General features: G+C 44.7%; 1 protein-coding gene across 10 annotated transcripts in view; it reads left to right on the top strand.

Moving 5' to 3' along the window:
* The window catches only part of kiaa1217 (KIAA1217 ortholog), a gene marked incomplete at its 5' end in the record, with an annotated part of 160,210 nt that overhangs the window by 104,959 nt on the left and 36,320 nt on the right, over nucleotides 1–18,931 (top strand). For all 10 annotated transcript variants that reach the window (XM_083632082.1, XM_083632085.1, XM_083632081.1 and 7 more), the window contains 3 exons: nucleotides 380–575; nucleotides 14,138–14,336; nucleotides 18,052–18,145. In XM_083632082.1, coding sequence (XP_083488208.1) covers nucleotides 380–575; nucleotides 14,138–14,336; nucleotides 18,052–18,145 — 489 coding nt within the window. The remainder of the gene's footprint in view (nucleotides 1–379; nucleotides 576–14,137; nucleotides 14,337–18,051; nucleotides 18,146–18,931) is intronic.

The following is an 18,931-nucleotide window of genomic DNA, read 5'->3' as shown; positions in this document are numbered from 1 at the left end:
TAGACTCGTTTGATATGATTCTTAGAGGTTTGCTTATGCTTGATAACGACACACTATTAATACTGCTTTGCACATTAGCATGACCCGAGTTTGTGGAGTCAAGCCCCAAAGTGTCTCATAACAGACTGTCTTGACATTCTCCAGGTGGCAGATGTTATTTTAGAACTCAACCCCACCAAAATGCACGAGAGTTTTGACACTGTTTTCTCACTGGAAAATTATTGTGTAACGCTAAACTCTGTTGTGTCACTTACTTTGAGACTTTATTTGTAATAAATCACTTTTAATGTACTGCAGTGTATCACTACTTTGTCACTACAGTGTCCACAGTCTCTGGCTTACCGTATTATATGTTTACATGTCGCCCACCCACCTCCAGAGCAGAAGCCCGAAGCACGGCCCCAGCTCCCAGCCCGGCGCCGGGGACCAGGCGGACCACCTCTCCCTGGCCTCCCTCGAGTCGCTGGATACCATGTCGGAGGCCGACGCGCCCACAGCCTTCACCCGCGGCAGCCGGGTTCGTGCCAGTCTGCCAGTGGTGCGATCCACCAACCAGACGAAGGACCGCTCGCTAGGTACGCTCTGTGATGTTTGACTGATCACTAGGTACGCTCTGTGATGTTTGACTGATCACTAGGTACACTCTGTGATGTTTGACCACTCGCTAGGTACACTCTGTGATGTTTGACCACTCGCTAGGTACACTCTGTGATGTTTGACCACTCGCTAGGTACACTCTGTGATGTTTGACCACTCGCTAGGTACACTCTGTGATGTTTGACCACTCACTAGGTACGCTCTGTGATGTTTGACCACTCGCTAGGTACACTCTGTGATGTTTGACCACTCACTAGGTACACTGTGATGTTTGACCACTCGCTAGGTACGCTCTGTGATGTTTGACCACTCACTAGGTACGCTCTGTGATGTTTGACCACTCGCTAGGTACGCTCTGTGATGTTTGACTGATCACTAGGTACGCTCTGTGATGTTTGAGTGATCACTAGGTACACTCTGTGATGTTTGACCACTCACTAGGTACGCTCTGTGATGTTTGACTGATCACTAGGTACGCTCTGTGATGTTTGACTGATCACTAGGTACGCTCTGTGATGTTTGACTGATCACTAGGTACGCTCTGTGATGTTTGACTGATCACTAGGTACGCTCTGTGATGTTTGACTGATCACTAGGTATGCTCTGTGATGTTTGACTGATCACTAGGTACACTCTGTGATGTTTGTTTGACCGCTCACTAGGTACGCTCTGTGATGTTTGACCACTCACTAGGTACGCTCTGTGATGTTTGTTTGACCGCTCACTAGATACTCTCTGTGATGTTTGTTTGACCGCTTGCTAGGTACACTCTGTGATGTTTGTTTGACCGCTCACTAGGTACGCTCTGTGATGTTTGACCACTCACTAGGTACGCTCTGTGATGTTTGACCGCTCACTAGGTACGCTCTGTGATGTTTGACCACTCACTAGGTACGCTCTGTGATGTTTGACCGCTCGCTAGGTACTCTCTGTGATGTTTGACCACTCGCTAGGTACACTCTGTGATGTTTGACCGCTCGCTAGGTACGCTCTGTGATGTTTGACCACTCGCTAGGTACGCTCTGTGATGTTTGACCGCTCGCTAGGTACACTCTGTGATGTTTGACCACTCGCTAGGTACACTCTGTGATGTTTGACCACTCACTAGGTACTCTCTGTGATGTTTGACCACTCGCTAGGTACGCTCTGTGATGTTTGACCGCTCGCTAGGTACACTCTGTGATGTTTGACCACTCACTAGGTACTCTCTGTGATGTTTGACCACTCGCTAGGTACGCTCTGTGATGTTTGACCGCTCGCTAGGTACACTCTGTGATGTTTGACCACTCGCTAGGTACACTCTGTGATGTTTGACCACTCGCTAGGTACGCTCTGTGATGTTTGACCGCTCGCTAGGTACTCTCTGTGATGTTTGACCACTCGCTAGGTACTCTCTGTGATGTTTGACCACTCGCTAGGTACGCTCTGTGATGTTTGACCGCTCGCTAGGTACTCTCTGTGATGTTTGACCACTCGCTAGGTACGCTCTGTGATGTTTGACCGCTCGCTAGGTACTCTCTGTGATGTTTGACCACTCGCTAGGTACTCTCTGTGATGTTTGACCACTCGCTAGGTACTCTCTGTGATGTTTGACCACTCGCTAGGTACTCTCTGTGATGTTTGACCACTCGCTAGGTACACTCTGTGATGTTTGGCCGCTCGCTAGGTACGCTCTGTGATGTTTGACCACTCGCTAGGTACGATCTGTGATGTTTGTTTGACCACTCTCTAGGTACACTGTGTGACGTTTGGCCGCTCGCTAGTAAAACCAAAAATGATTAAAACACACACAATTAATAGTACCAAAAAAATTAATAGTATAAAAGGTTAGTAAAACCTAAAATAAATAAAACACACAGAGCATGCTGCAAAACATGGCAAATGATATGTTAAGTATGTTAATTGTGATCACATTGTTGGTTTGATCTGAGCCATATTTTCAACTGGCCTTTGAAGGTGGCGAGACTAGGGCATTCTCTAATCGAGGGAGGTAGATTATTCCAGAGAGTGCTTCCCATGTAGCACTGTGATGCTCTGTGACGCTCTGTGATGTTTGACCGCTCGCTAGGTATGCTCTGTGATGTTTGACCACTCGCTAGGTACGCTCTGTGACGTTTGACCACTCGCTAGGTACTCTCTGTGGTGTTTGTTTGACCGCTCGCTAGATATGCTCTGTGATGTTTGACCACTCGCTAGGTACTCTCTGTGGTGTTTGTTTGACTGCTCACTAGGTACACTCTGTGATGTTTGACCACTCGCTAGGTACTCTCTGTGGTGTTTGTTTGACTGCTCACTAGGTACACTCTGTGATGTTTGACCGCTCACTAGGTACACTCTGTGATGTTTGACCACTCGCTAGGTATGCTCTGTGATGTTTGACCGCTCACTAGGTACGCTCTGTGGTGTTTGACCACTCGCTAGGTACGCTCTGTGATGTTTGACCACTCGCTAGGTACGCTCTGTGATGTTTGACCACTCGCTAGGTACGCTCTGTGATGTTTGACCGCTCGCTAGGTACGCTCTGTGATGTTTGACCACTCACTAGGTACGCTCTGTGATGTTTGACCACTCGCTAGGTACGCTCTGTGATGTTTGACCACTCGCTAGGTACGCTCTGTGATGTTTGACCACTCGCTAGGTACGCTCTGTGATGTTTGACCACTCGCTAGGTACGCTCTGTGATGTTTGACCACTCGCTAGGTACGCTCTGTGATGTTTGACCACTCATTAGGTACGCTCTGTGGTGTTTGTTTGACCGCTTGCTAGGTACTCTCTGTGATGTTTGACCACTCGCTAGGTACTCTCTGTGGTGTTTGTTTGACCGCTTGCTAGGTACGCTCTGTGACGTTTGACCGCTCGCTAGGTACTCTCTGTGATGTTTGACCGCTCATTAGGTACGCTCTGTGACGTTTGACTGCTCACTAGGTACACTCTGTGATGTTTGACCACTCACTAGGTACGCTCTGTGACGTTTGACCGCTCACTAGATACTCTCTGTGATGTTTGACCACTCGCTAGGTACGCTCTGTGATGTTTGACCGCTCACTAGGTACTCTCTGTGATGTTTGACCGCTCGCTAGGTACTCTCTGTGGTGTTTGACCGCTCACTAGGTACGCTCTGTGATGTTTGACCACTCGCTAGGTATGCTCTGTGATATTTGACCACTCGCTAGGTACTCTCTGTGGTGTTTGACCACTCGCTAGGTATGTTCTGTGATATTTGACCACTCGCTAGGTACTCTCTGTGGTGTTTGTTTGACCGCTTGCTAGGTATGCTCTGTGATATTTGACCGCTCGCTAGGTACTCTCTGTGGTGTTTGTTTGACCACTCGCTAGGTACGCTCTGTGATGTTTGACCGCTCGCTAGGTACTCTCTGTGGTGTTTGTTTGACCACTCGCTAGGTACGCTCTGTGATGTTTGACCACTCGCTAGGTACGCTCTGTGATGTTTGACCACTCGCTAGGTACTCTCTGTGGTGTTTGACCGCTCGCTAGGTATGCTCTGTGATATTTGACCACTCGCTAGGTACTCTCTGTGGTGTTTGTTTGACCGCTTGCTAGGTACGTTCTGTGATATTTGACCGCTCGCTAGGTACACTCTGTGATGTTTGACCACTCGCTAGGTACACTCTGTGATGTTTGACCACTCGCTAGGTACACTCTGTGATGTTTGACCACTCGCTAGGTACTCTCTGTGGTGTTTGTTTGACCGCTCGCTAGGTACGCTCTGTGATGTTTGACCACTCGCTAGGTACTCTCTGTGATGTTTGACCACTCACTAGGTACACTCTGTGATGTTTGACCACTCGCTAGGTACGCTCTGTGATGTTTGACCACTCACTAGGTACTCTCTGTGATGTTTGACCACTCGCTAGGTACGCTCTGTGATGTTTGACCGCTCGCTAGGTACTCTCTGTGATGTTTGACCACTCGCTAGGTACTCTCTGTGATGTTTGACCGCTCGCTAGGTACTCTCTGTGATGTTTGACCGCTCGCTAGGTACTCTCTGTGATGTTTGACCGCTCGCTAGGTACTCTCTGTGATGTTTGACCGCTCGCTAGGTACTCTCTGTGATGTTTGACCACTCACTAGGTACACTCTGTGATGTTTGACCGCTCGCTAGGTACACTCTGTGATGTTTGTTTGACCGCTCGCTAGGTACGCTCTGTGATGTTTGTTTAACCGCTCGCTAGGTACTCTCTGTGATGTTTGACCACTCACTAGGTACGCTCTGTGATGTTTGACCACTCGCTAGGTACGCTCTGTGATGTTTGTTTGACCACTCGCTAGGTACTCTCTGTGATGTTTGACCACTCACTAGGTACTCTCTGTGATGTTTGTTTGACCACTCGCTAGGTACGCTCTGTGATGTTTGTTTGACCGCTCGCTAGGTACGCTCTGTGATGTTTGTTTGACTGCTCGCTAGGTACTCTCTGTGATGTTTGTTTGACCACTCGCTAGGTACGCTCTGTGATGTTTGTTTGACCGCTCGCTAGGTACGCTCTGTGATGTTTGTTTGACTGCTCGCTAGGTACGCTCTGTGATGTTTGTTTGACCACTCGCTAGGTACGCTCTGTGATGTTTGTTTGACTGCTCGCTAGGTACGCTCTGTGATGTTTGACCGCTCGCTAGGTACGCTCTGTGATGTTTGACCACTCGCTAGGTACTCTCTGTGATGTTTGTTTGACCACTCGCTAGGTATGCTCTGTGATGTTTGTTTGACCGCTCGCTAGGTACTCTCTGTGATGTTTGTTTGACCGCTCGCTAGGTACGCTCTGTGATGTTTGACCGCTCGCTAGGTACGCTCTGTGATGTTTGACCACTCGCTAGGTACTCTCTGTGATGTTTGACCGCTCGCTAGGTACGCTCTGTGATGTTTGACCGCTCGCTAGGTACGCTCTGTGATGTTTGTTTGACCGCTCGCTAGATATGCTCTGTGATGTTTGTTTGACCGCTCGCTAGGTACGCTCTGTGATGTTTGTTTGAACGCTCGCTAGGTACGCTCTGTGATGTTTGACCGCTCGCTAGGTACGCTCTGTGATGTTTGTTTGACCGCTCGCTAGATATGCTCTGTGATGTTTGTTTGACCGCTCGCTAGGTACGCTCTGTGATGTTTGTTTGACCGCTCGCTAGGTATGCTCTGTGATGTTTGTTTGACCGCTCGCTAGGTACGCTCTGTGATGTTTGACCGCTCGCTAGATATGCTCTGTGATGTTTGTTTGACCGCTCGCTAGGTACGCTCTGTGATGTTTGTTTGACCGCTCGCTAGGTACTCTCTGTGGTGTTTGTTTGACCGCTCGCTAGGTATGCTCTGTGATGTTTGTTTGACCGCTCGCTAGGTATGCTCTGTGATGTTTGTTTGACCGCTCGCTAGGTACGCTCTGTGATGTTTGTTTGACCGCTCGCTAGGTACTCTCTGTGGTGTTTGACCACTCGCTAGGTACTCTCTGTGATGTTTGACCGCTCACTAGGTATGCTCTGTGATGTTTGACCACTCGCTAGGTACTCTCTGTGATGTTTGACCGCTCACTAGGTATGCTCTGTGATGTTTGACCACTCGCTAGGTACTCTCTGTGATGTTTGACCGCTCACTAGGTACTCTCTGTGATGTTTGTTTGGGGTCACGTCACTCTTAGTTCAGTCAATGTAGGAAATGGGTTTCTTTTCTGGTGCCGGTACAGAGGAGCAATTCTTTGCTTTGAAAGGATACTCGTGCATTTATGTTCAGTCCGCTGTCTTCAAGTTTGTCTTGTCTGCACTGAGTGTGAAATCTTCTTACCTGTTTTCCAGCAGCTCATGTGTCAGTCCTGTTTCATGTAACTGTCTTGTAATAATGTGCCAGCAACACTTAACCCAGTCAACCATTATATGACTAAAAGCAATTCTGTCTCTCACTCAAAATTCCCAAACTGGAATCTAATCTAATCTAAAAAATGATTGTGAATAAAGGCTCCATCAGTCAGTGGACTTTTTGCTTTGATTGAGCTGTAAGTGAATAGGCCTTAATCCTCCTCAGTAACTTCCCCACTGCAGCTGATGTAGCAGAAACTTGGCACAAAGTGAAAACTTTGCCAGCCCAGTGATGTCACTGAGTGATGTCACTGCCTTTCACCTTGACAGCACAAGCCTTTTCCTCCATCTGTCTTCCTCTCTCTCTCTCTCTCTCTCTCTCTCTCTCTCTCTCTCTCTCTCTCTCCTTCCCCTCCTGCCTCCTCCTCGGCTCAGAGCTTCCTTTTCATTAGAATTAATTTCCTCCGTACTGAAAGATTAGAGAATCCATCCACAATATGCCATGGTGTTATTGACAGGATTAGAAATGGCTTGTCTTATCAACGCACGTGGCGCTTCATTTGCATCCATATGCAGAGGGCAGAGGCGCAGAATGAGTTCGCTGCGTTAGGGTGAGAGTGTCCACAACACTGTCACAAGTCTCCAAAACAAAGTGGAGTTGCTGTAGTTTTCTGGGATGCAGACAGTCTTCAAGGGGACTCCTAACTCAACTAGAAGGCCACTTGGAAATAGCCAATAGTCCAGTCTGCTATGAATATGAGATTCAAATTTTGTGAGTCGGACCGAAGCCGCTCCAAAATAAGTTTCATGAAAATGGGCCCAGTAGTTTCTCTGTGAATCCTGCTAACAAACAATCGGGCAGACAAAGAGACAGACAAACAGCACCAAAAATATCACCTCTTTGGCAGAGGGAACAAGGCGTCTGGTACCTTTATTTGTAGTCCTGCAGCCTGTTGCACCAGCTGAACGTAAGTTCGCTCTTAAGTTAGGGTGTAAAGTCCACACTAACTGCTACGTTCAAACTAGTTAGTTTGACACTAAAGTTGCGTCTTTGTTTAGTTGCACCACGGAGACGTAAGGTACATCTTAACTAGTAGTCCTTAAACCTCACACTAGCCAAAATAGTGTCGCAGAAAATGACGTGTACAGTATCTGTGACCAATCAGTTAAAAGCACGGTGGAAACGGTGTTTATTTACCGTTGTTTAATTAAGTGGAATGAAAACAGTCAGACATGTTGCCAACCGCAAATTAGTGCTTTCATATTTCATCAACACTAATCAAATGAGAACGTTATTGAGTAACATTCGTTTACATTAAATTGCGTCATTTGGCAGACGCTTTATCCAAAGCGACTGACAATAACATGTTTAGGTTCATAATAGGCTACTGTTAACGTTTATCTGTGAGCTCTTCATCAGCATTGTAGACTAATTTATAGGGATGCACCGATATGAAAATTTTGGCCGATGCCGATAACCGATATTAACATTGCTGTTATGGCCGATAACTGATATTTACCGATGTCGATATGATCTGTATACAGTAAAACCACATTTTTATGATCATCACATTTTGTACATACTGAAAAACACATGTTAACACTGAATTTGAAAAAGTTATGCATTTCTTTATTTGCAAAGCCTTTGGAAAAGCCCATAAATCATAGATTTACTGCATTATTTCATATCAATGTGAAGAATTTGGCTGATAATGATAGCCGATATTAACATTGCAACATCTGACCGATACCAATATGACCGATATGTTAAAAAATGACTAACATCGGCCGATACCGATATGATTGCCGATATATCGTGCATCGTGCCGATATATCGTGCATCCCAGGATGGTTTACAACCATCCTGCCTCGCTAAATTGTTGCTGTTATTTTAATTTGTATGCAGTGACGCAGCTTGTGGAAAACAAAAGCGTGAGTCATAAATATCAAAGGGTGTAATTTATCACGGAGAACACGTTACCGACGCAAAACAATGCTGCGCCATGGTGCCAATATTGCCAGCTGTGCCAATTGCCTACTTTACGGAGGACTTTACACCTAGTAAGACGTAGGTGTAAAATTTAAGTTCTAACTTATGCCTACGTTGTAACTATTTCACTTGGTGCAACCCAAATATTTTTAGTAATGCGTAAACTCGGACTTAGTGAGACTTTACGCTCAAACTAGGTTACGTTTCAACTTACGCACAGCTGGTGCAACCCACTGCTGGTGAGAGTGTGTGTGTCTGAGGGGCCCTTTACACGAGGACAGTTTCTGGAAGAAACGACACAATAGCGTTTCCTTCACACCATTTCCTTCACACCTTCTCCCTGTTTACATGAGCGCTGTTGAATTTTTAAAACGCCGTAATGTACATGCCAGGTCGCTAGGTGGCAGTGTGATCACCTTATTCTTTGCCCATACAAGAACGCTTCTGCATGACGTAATTTCGTAATCGTCCTTCCGGTTTTAAACGCGGAAGTAGAGTACGCTTTCCGCAGTCATTTAGACTTGCCAAAAAGCTTTTTTCAAGCTAAAAAAACCCCCAAACTGTTTTAAAGTTTTAATATTTGTCGGGTGAGAATGTAACATATCAGTTTATCAGAATAACGCCTATTGGAAATCTTTAACGAGCAGCGAGGACTGGGAGCGCTGAGTGTGCTATCTGTCAAACCCTACTGTAGGCTACTGGCAGTGAGAAAACACTGTCGACGTGCTTTTGTAACTAACGTTAAATGCCGACCGGGTACAGCCATCGGCTCCTCGCAGCAGTAACGTTATGAACATGTAACTGAGGTTGGCCGTTGTGTAGCTTAATTATGAATGTTGCCAAACTTCATTCATACTGACGTTTTATTTGGTTGCCAACTCACGCACGGCTATGGCGTGTGTCGCCTGTGCAGGCACGTCAGAGTTTCTGAAATGTGCCGTTCCAAAGCGATTACATGGAGCCCTCAGTGGGAAGCGTATCAAACAATTCCACTCTCGAGGGTGGTTTCAAAATGTGTCGTTTCCTAAGCGCGAATTCGCCGTCGCCGTCTAAAAGCAAATTTATACTGACTGCGGAGTGTCCGGTGTCCGCGGTGTTCACGGCAAGACCGTTCTCTCCGCAGAGGCACATCCTTTTATGGTAAATGTGATAGCAGCAGTGTCTGCGGAGAGCGGAGAATCCCCCTCCAGGCTCCCGTTGTGTTTTTAGCGAGAATGCAAATGTCACATTAGTTCTTCCGTGTGTGATCCTGATTTATATCGGCGAATAATCAATCCTAGTGCAATTGTAGGCTATTTTCAGTTTGTTTTTAGCAAGTAAGTTTGTTGTCTTCTTGTTTTTGTGCTTTGCATTTAATTTTTTCGATCTCAAATCGTTTTTATTGACGTAGTAAATTGTAGGCTATTCACTCTAAAATGGGCTCCCTCATGAGGATCATGTTGCTCCCTCACTCATGTGGCGATGCTCAAACCCGTTCATTTTGCACTGATTTCGCCGGTCACTTGGTCAGTTTGTGGAGGCTTCTTCCCTATACAAACATAGCAAACATTAGCCAATCATAGCCTCGGAATTGACTGCACGAGCTCGCGGCGGGCTCCGCGGAGTTACATTTTTTGAGAGGAGCGCGGAGCTCCGTGCAGTCCCTCCGCAGAGCCTGTGCGGAGCGCGCGCTCGCCGCACAGAGCCTCCGCTCCGCAAACACCGGACACTCCGCAGTTAGTATAAATTAGCTTTAAAAGGGAGGCACTAACGATAAAATAATTCCCCGTATAATAAGTCCTCGTGTAAAGTGCACCTCAGCCACACACCTATCTGACCACACACGCGCACACACACACACACACACACGCACACACACACACACACACACACCTATCTAACCAAAGTGAAAATGAAGGAAACCGCAGGGGGTCTTTTTCCTACGTCACTCTGTGCCAAGAGAGTCTCTTGCTTTGCTCGACAAGCAGAAATGCAGAACTTGTATACAAGCACTTTGGAGAATACACTTTAGCACACACACTGGCATGCGCGCACATGTACCCCCCCCCCCCCTCTCTCTCTCTCTCTCTCTCTCTCTCCCTCTCTCTCTCTCTTTCTCTTATAGCACGAGCACACACACACACACACACACACAGTCACATGGATAAAGAGAAAGCGTTAGGACAGCGGGGGGTTATGGTGTGACGAAGGGGGAGGAGAAAAAAGGGGCACCATTTAGCCACATGTCCCTCCCATACACACACACACACACACACACACACACACACACACACACACACACACACACACACACTCGCTGTCACTCTCTCTCTCTCTCTCTCTCTCTCTCTCTCTCTCTCTCTGACACACACACACACACACACACACACATGCTCATATGCACACCACGCACACACTTAGTTTGGTCCCAAAGGACATTTGGCGCTTCCTACTATCCTTAGCTTGTACTGTAGAAGTTGTACTGTGGTTCCAGAGCATCTTAAGACTCAGCAGACAACAGGAAATACTATAAGCCCTTAATGTGAGTATCGGTTTTATTCTAGATCATGACTTTTTTGTACGGTTTTATATTTCAAAGCATATGGTTGTAACATAGCATTTTGTCACTTCTCAAACTCAGTGATTCAATTAACGTTGAATAACAGAAAGAGGGTTGAAAATAAGATGATATTCTTCATGGTTGTGCTCAGTTAAACAGACTTGGAGATCTGCTGTAAAGCTTAGATACTCTGCTGTGCTGCTGTGCCCATTTGGTCAGGAAACCCACTGGCCATTTGTTTCCAATTCTGAGGGAAACCAGGCAGTCAGGAATGTAACATGACTCCATGTTAGAACTTAGCCATCCAGCTTTGTGTTGTAGCTCATAAAACTGAATTTAAAGAATTCAAAATCTTCATAATGCATGTATGATCAATGGTGCTTTGGCATCACCCCCCCCCCCCCGCGCGCGCGCGCGCGCTTCAGGCGCTGACATCTGGATGAAAACGAGCCGACTGTTAACATAACTCGCGAGGGACAGATGAAGTTATTCTGCAAATGGGCACTTTGTTCAATTATTACAATCCAGAAAAGCCAGACAGACCAGAGTGCAATGGATCCAGTCAGCACTTTTATTTCCTGTATTTGCCCCCTCTCTGTCTCACTCGCTCTCATGGAGCATGTCGGATCTTGTATAATATTTCACCCACATCTGGTAGCTTTTACTGGCGCACTCCTTTTATGGGGTTACACCAAGTACCTCCTTTGCTTGAAGCCAACTACTTTCAGTGCACTCGATAGATGTAGACGTGACACTGAAATGACTGATTCGTATCAGGGCAACTCTGCTGTCTCAAAGTGATGTTAGTGCAATCCTCATGAAACGTGATACCATTCAATTAGAAAAGGGATGCAAGCATTTTTAACTGTTATTTTCATCAGTATAAACCTGTATTGTTCTACGTGTTTTATACTAGAGAAATCATTGCTGTATTGTTTGGAGTGATGTATCCCAGGACAGAAGTTGCATTCTGCTTATTCCTACCATTGTTTATGCAAGTGTGGTGTGGGCGTGTCCTTATATTTAGAGACATCTGTTTTGTTGCAGCACAGTACAGAAGCCACACCCAGAGTTCAGAGGTTCAAGCTTTTGGTCTCTTTGATGCAGAACTTGTGCTGTTCCACCCAGAGCCTCTGCCCCCTGTTCCTCCCTCACTCCCTCACTCACTCCCTCACTCACTCACTCACTCACTCACTCTCTCTCTCGCTCTCTATCCAAACATAATGTGCTATGTGCCAGTTTTCTCCGATAAGCCGTTCCCAACAACACGACTTGAATTTAGTCTGATACTCTGTCTCACAAATATGCCTCTGAAAATCGAATACAACTTTTTTCTTTTCTTTTTTTCGTTACCAGTACACAACATATGATGTTACAATCCTTTGTGCTGGAATCCAGGGATGAGATTTCATGCAGAAGTCCAATTCAGATATTAAGCCACAAAAGTTGTAGGTTAGTAAATCTTAGGTACCGCAGCCACCTAATAGAGTGCCTAAGTCATGCCCTCTTCGGGGTTCAGAATACGCCCCCCCCCCCCCCCTTTGTGTTTTGTTTTGTCCGAGTGAAATGTTCTATGGTCTCTCCTTGGTTTGACCAAGTAAAACACTTTATATATATATATTTATTATTATTTTATTTTTTTCCAAAACGTCTATGTGAAAATGAATGGGAAATGAAATCTCTGAGCTCCCACGCCGAAAAGGGCGTGACTTAAGCATCCTATCTAATGTTGCAGTGTAGAGAGTGCGAGTGTCATTAGGTTATCTAATAGGCACCTCCCATCACAGATGTTTTGCACATTGACTTTACACTTGCATATTGACTTGACATAGCAGCTGATAGGAGTGATGTGTTTACTTTGCTTTTCCTCCTTTTCTTTTCTTGACACTCTTAATTCAACTGTTGATGCTTGAGGAATTTCTACTTGTTTTACGGCTGCACTAATTGTAAGTAGCTCTGGATAAGTCTGCTAAATGCCCAAACAATTCATTGCAAATTGCTGAATTAGGCCCACAACTCTTCCACAAGGCTCAATCCCCTCCACACCAAACAAACACCCCATACTTACTCTTACTGTGCACTTATCCCTCATTTCTCAATAATTACCCAATAATCGCTATTGATTTCAACAATAAGCTAATGGGACGGCTGATCAGCAGTTCAGAAACAGAATCATATCTGTAAATAAATATACCAAGAGCTGAGAACAGTGTACCACTACTTACTCCAGCTGCCATATGTATGCTCTCATATGATTAGGGATTGGACAATATATCAAATTCAATATACTGTCTGCAATACAAAAATGTGATAATAAGTATCGTGGGGCAGAAAATCCATGTTTTATTCTGCTGTAGTAATCACAAATGAGAGGGCTTACCCATCACAATTTCACGAGCTCTCCATTGATCAACCAAAGTCTCTTGCACACCTGAGAAGTCTTGTGGCAGGTGCGTAGGTGGAGTAGAATCACTTAATAATGGACACCCGCACACTGTCTTCACTTGCTCAAAATTGGAACATTTTAATACACAACATTTCGGTACAAGACCTTTTTCAAGTATATGCTGACAGAAGGAAATAGAAAACATTATATATACAGGAGTTTGGCTTATATATCTGGACTCCATTGTTATGTGATGAATATTGTTGTATAAATATGGGATTTATTCTAGTGCTTTTTCGACTTTATTCTATTGTTAGTGTTGTTGATGCCTTTATGTATTTGAATTGCTACTTTACTGACAGTCTTAAAATACCCATATAGACCTACAATTGAGGCCAATTGAGGTCTTGTAAGTGAAGGAGTGGCTGTGAGCCACAAGGTGAAGGCTTTTTCCACTGATATGATGTCTGTAATGATTGGTCACTGTGAAGCCAGACTCCTGTATAGAATGTTTTCTATTTCCTTCTGCCAGCATATACGAGCTCTCCATTGAAATGATATTATTTTCACTTTAAAATTGTTGTTTACATTCTAGCAAGCCAATGCCATCGCTAGAAAGATTTGTGGCTCAGAAATAAACATCATTCTGCACAGTCAGACTTTGTTGTCATTGAAGATTTATTTATTACATCGTATCATGGTTGTATTGAATCATATTGTGTATCAAATCGTATCATGAGATAAGCAGCCTTTCATGCACAGAGTAATAAGTTACCCGTGTCTGTCTGTCTGTCTGTCTGTCTGTCTGTCTGTCTGTCTGTCTGTCTGTGTGCAGGTGTGCTGTACCTGCAGTACGGGGATGAGACCAAGCAGATCCGGATGCCTAACGAGATCACCAGCACAGACACGGTCAGAGCTCTGTTTGTCGGTGCCTTCCCGCAGCAGCTCACCATGAAGATGCTGGAGTCTCCCAACGTCGCCGTCTACGTCAAAGACGACATGAGGAATGTGTACTACGAGCTCACCGACGTGAGGTACGACATGTGTGTCTGTGAGAAAGACAGAAAGGTACTGGGAACAGAGGGTATGCACCAACGTCACTTTCCCACCAGAACACGCCCCCTCAATCAGGACTGAGTGCCAAAACATTCAGCAGGTTCCTCCCTGTTTGGAGCAGCAGGTATGAGTTATCTAGGCTGATTTCTGCATTCCATCTGAACATTAATGCTGCCACTCAGTCTTGCTGCCACTCAGTGGGCGTCACCCCGCAGTGGCTTCTGCCTCTGTGACGTCACATGCATAGCCTCTATAGAGAGGCAAAGTGACCGCCTACTTCCTGCTTCAGCACTGTACCAGAGATTTTCGTCCGCCATTTATTTTCCCATAGACATTTCGTAAAATGCTTATAGAAATTGTTTTACGTGTTCAAACCACACGGTTCAGATATATTTAGAAACAGGAGAGACCGCATGACATTTCCCTTTGACCAAAACGTAAAAATTTGAAGAAAATATTTTTTCAGGTGTAGTTTTTTATGTTTTGGTCCGAGTGAAATGTTCTATGGTCTCTCCCAATTCTAAATATAGCTGAACCGTTTGGTTTGACGAAGTAAAACTATTTTTATAAGCATTTTACGAAATGTCTATGGGAAAATAAATGGCGGATAAAAATCTCTGGTACAGTGCTGAAGCAGGAAGTAGGCGGTCACTTTGCCTCTCTATAACAAGTGTGCGTGCCTTTCAGTGTGTAGGATAATACTGTGTTTGATGGGACAGCCAAGGTTTACGCCCCTACAAGTTGTTTAAACTCTCCTCTGAAGGTCGTCCGTGCTACCTCCTCTCCCCTCCCTGGGCACGTCCTGTCTTAGCTCTCTCTATACAGGAAGTGTCACAGGCCAGGAAAAGGATTGCGCTTCCTTTTCCCGCAATCCTTTTCCTCAGTGTTCAACTGAGTCGTATGAAAGTCATTTGGAAATGGAGCACCTACAGCACAAAATGTCTCTGACATACCCAAACAAAACCAACAAACAGTGCTATTTAGAGAATGAGACTTTCCTGCCTGTTGCCCTCTCTTTCTTCGTTTGACTCGGGGGGAGTTTGAGAAATGTGAGCTTTGTGTTTTTAAACTTACACGTTCTTTTATCCTTTTCAGAGAGTTGTTTCCAAAGTATTGTGTACTATAGTATAGTATTATAGTATAGTATAGTATAGTATAGTATAGTATAGTACTGTAGATATCATTCTCATGCAAAGAAACTAGTGCTGCACGATTAATCTAATCGCAATCGCAATCGCGATGTCAGCACGTGCGATTACATAACCGCAAAAGTGTGCGATTATTATTATTTTTTCATGTCTTTTTGAGTGTGTGTGTGTGTCCTCTAACGTTACACGCGACGCAGCAAACACACGTTTCTCTGCCATCACACTGGGCATCAACACTAGCGGAAGGCTTCTCCCATGCACTCGCGCAAATAAGTAATGTTATGCGCAGCAAAGTTACATCTTACCGAGAGGGAGAGGGAGAAAATCCATGATCGCTAACAGCTAGCTATGCTAATAACTAGCTTGCCGTTCAGAAACGCATGTAAACAGCCGTGTGATTACTGAGAACGTCAGTAAAATAAGGAGAGAGCTGCAGGTGCTTATGCAGAACTAGTGCACGATTAAGTGCACAGTGGGTAATGACCCGCTGTGATGAACAATATAGCGAGATTAACAAGGTTGATAGCAAAACACTGTCGCAGCTGCCAGCAGCAGCACCTCCAGGCTTCAACTAGCGTTAGCCTGTCACATGACGCCTTCATGGTCCCTCGATAAAGTATGCAGAAATATGCACGTTACCTCTCTCTCAAGAAGGGTCACCTGAGTGTGGCGTTTAAGGCCATCTGTCGCTACAAAATAAATAAACGGGGTGTATCATTGTACTACTCGACAGACATGTAACTAACTTTGCCAGTCTGAGCCATCTTCTATGTGCTGTAACACAGTGCAGTTTCTATTTTTCTGGTGTTTCTTTTTTTACATGTTTGGGACAGGCAAATGTCTCAAAATGTTTTATTTTTTTGTAAAGATAATTTTATTTCAAATTGTTTTATTTAATTAGTTTTAATATATTTTAAATTGTAACATATTTCATGTATTTTAGTCTGTGATACGTGAAACCGTGGTATTTTTGTCCAAGGTTATCATACCGTCAAAAACTCATGCCGGCACATCCCTAGATACCTCTTGTTTATTATATCGCAATCACAATCGCAATCGCAATATTGTCCACCATAATCGCTAATCGCACCTTTACCCCAAATCGTGCAGCACTAAAAGAAACACATACACATACACACGCATACACATTATCCATTTATCCCCCAAAAAATCTTCTTGTTCCTCATTCCTTTCTGCTTTGGTATATTGGGCTGGGCAATATATCGATTATATATTGATATCGTGATATGAGACTAGATATCGTCTTAGATTTTGGATATCGTAATATTGTAATATGGTATAAATGTTGTCTTTTCCTGCTTTTAAAGGTTGAATTACAGTCAAATGATGTCATTTTCTGAACTTACCAGGCTGTTCTACAGTAGCTGTTGTTTTATTTGCCTTTGCCGTACCCACTTAGTCATTATATCCACATTACTGATAATTATTTATCTCTGTGTAAATATTTATGACCAATAGTCATAATTGGATTGAGTTTATAATGCTACTGAGAGCAGATGTTGTATGAATCTACTTAAGTTTCAAGCTCCCTTCCTCTTATTGAAATGAACAATAGAAATGTACTGTATGATCCCTTGGTACTTCTGATGTGTATATATATATATATTTTTTTTGTTGTCTATTTTAAATTGTATTTATTTATTTTTTGAGCGTAAGCCTATGGCAGACTGAAGTGTGAACATGGAGGACTAAGAGCTCCGGGGGACTGAGCTATGGCCCACAAACACAGCGGCCTCCAAATACCTCTCTGTGCCTCATTTGTAATTGTTCATATATTAAAACACAGACACACACACACACTGGAAAAGGACTATTTATTTATTTTCAATGTGGAATTACCTTTTTCTGAATAAAAAAGTTAAAAAAGAAAAAGAAAGGACCAATAGTCAGGGAAGGAAGGAAACCCTGTCTTTGATCATAGTCTTGTCTTAATAAACGTGCCCGTGACATGTGGCTTTGACTTACAACCGAAGATTGAGCCCACTTTGTAGAAAATAGCGAGATATATACATACTACTACTGCAGTATTCTGTATCACCATTCAGCCTAAAAATACAATACTACTGTATGTACCAGACAGTACACCGTATACAGTTTGTTCTGAAAAAGGTTAAAGAGATAAGCAACTTTGTCCCTATTGCCTCAGTGTCCCTGCCCTTGTACAGTAAGATGTGTACTTTGTGACTAATTCTCTTGAGCTTTATCAGGGCTGTAAAACGTTATCCCATGACTGGGTGCAGCACTGGAGCAATAGTGAATAAGAGCAGATTAGCCCTTCATTTATGCAGCGGAGCCACATTTGACCACAACATTACTGGATTACTGGATCTTTTTTGAGACTTTTGAGACATTTTATAGAGACAATGTCAGACAACAGACTGAACAGAAACGTACCGGCACCTCGGTCAGAGTACACCCCCTTGGCCTGGCTGCTCGGCAGACCTGGGCTGAGGCGGGATCGCCCGCTGTCTGACGGTGATTTGTGGGCTGCCTTCTTACCGCTGCGCACCTCTTCCCCCTCCAGGAACATCTCAGACCACTCCTGCCTGAAGGTCTACCACAAAGACCCAGCCCAGGCTTTCAGCCACGCGCCCAGACCTGCCAATGGCGATGCCAGGGTGAGTACTGACTGAGTCCAGACCGGAGACAAGTGACCAAGACTGTTGTATGCTTGCATGGGAAATCAGTTTTGAAGTTTGGGAACTTATGAATAGGAAAGTCAGAGGGTCCTGCTCAGCCCAGCCTCCAATTCCTCTTCACATTCTCACATCCTGTGTGAGGGAAGGAATGCCCCCCTGCCTCTCTCTAATCTCTTTAGAGGGGCTCTTCTATTGTTCTCTCAGCCCTGTTTCAGGGGCCTACGTTTGGGCCCTGCATGGTGCATGGTGCATGGTGCAGCTTGTGTGAGGGACAAGTAAACTCCATTCTCAGGACTTCTCCTTCTTCATTCTTCCCTCAAATCTCCTCAAATGTCCCCTCCCTCTCTCATTCTGATTCCAGCATGTTTGTTTCCTGCTCAGCTCACGTAACAAAACTAAAGCTCCCAAAGAGCTCGTTCCTCGTATGTTCCTCCTCAAATCCATCCTGGTCAACTGACCTCGTCCCTCTAAGCCGCCTGAGTCCATCTAACCTGCTGCTCCAGTGCTCGCCACAGATCTATTGGCGGCATTGCAGCTCTATTGTGTATACTCCAAAATGACATGAACCTTAGCTAGAATGAAGCCATTGCCACATATTGTGTGGGTCATCCAAGGGGAAAGTGAGCTGGATGTTAAAGGAAATGTCGAGTCAAGCATGATGATGCTATAAAGGGGCTTGGTCAGTTGACATGATGACGTTGGGCTGATACAGAAACTCGTGTTATTTTCTGCTGCTGACAGATGACTTGCTTTGGCTGCCTGTCT

The sequence above is a fragment of the Poromitra crassiceps genome (genome assembly GCF_964638095.1).
Source record: "Poromitra crassiceps genome assembly, chromosome: 2".
NCBI classification, from domain to species: domain Eukaryota; kingdom Metazoa; phylum Chordata; class Actinopteri; order Beryciformes; family Melamphaidae; genus Poromitra; species Poromitra crassiceps.
The sequence above is the reverse complement of the archived record's forward strand: the minus strand, read 5'-3'. Positions and strand labels throughout refer to the sequence as shown.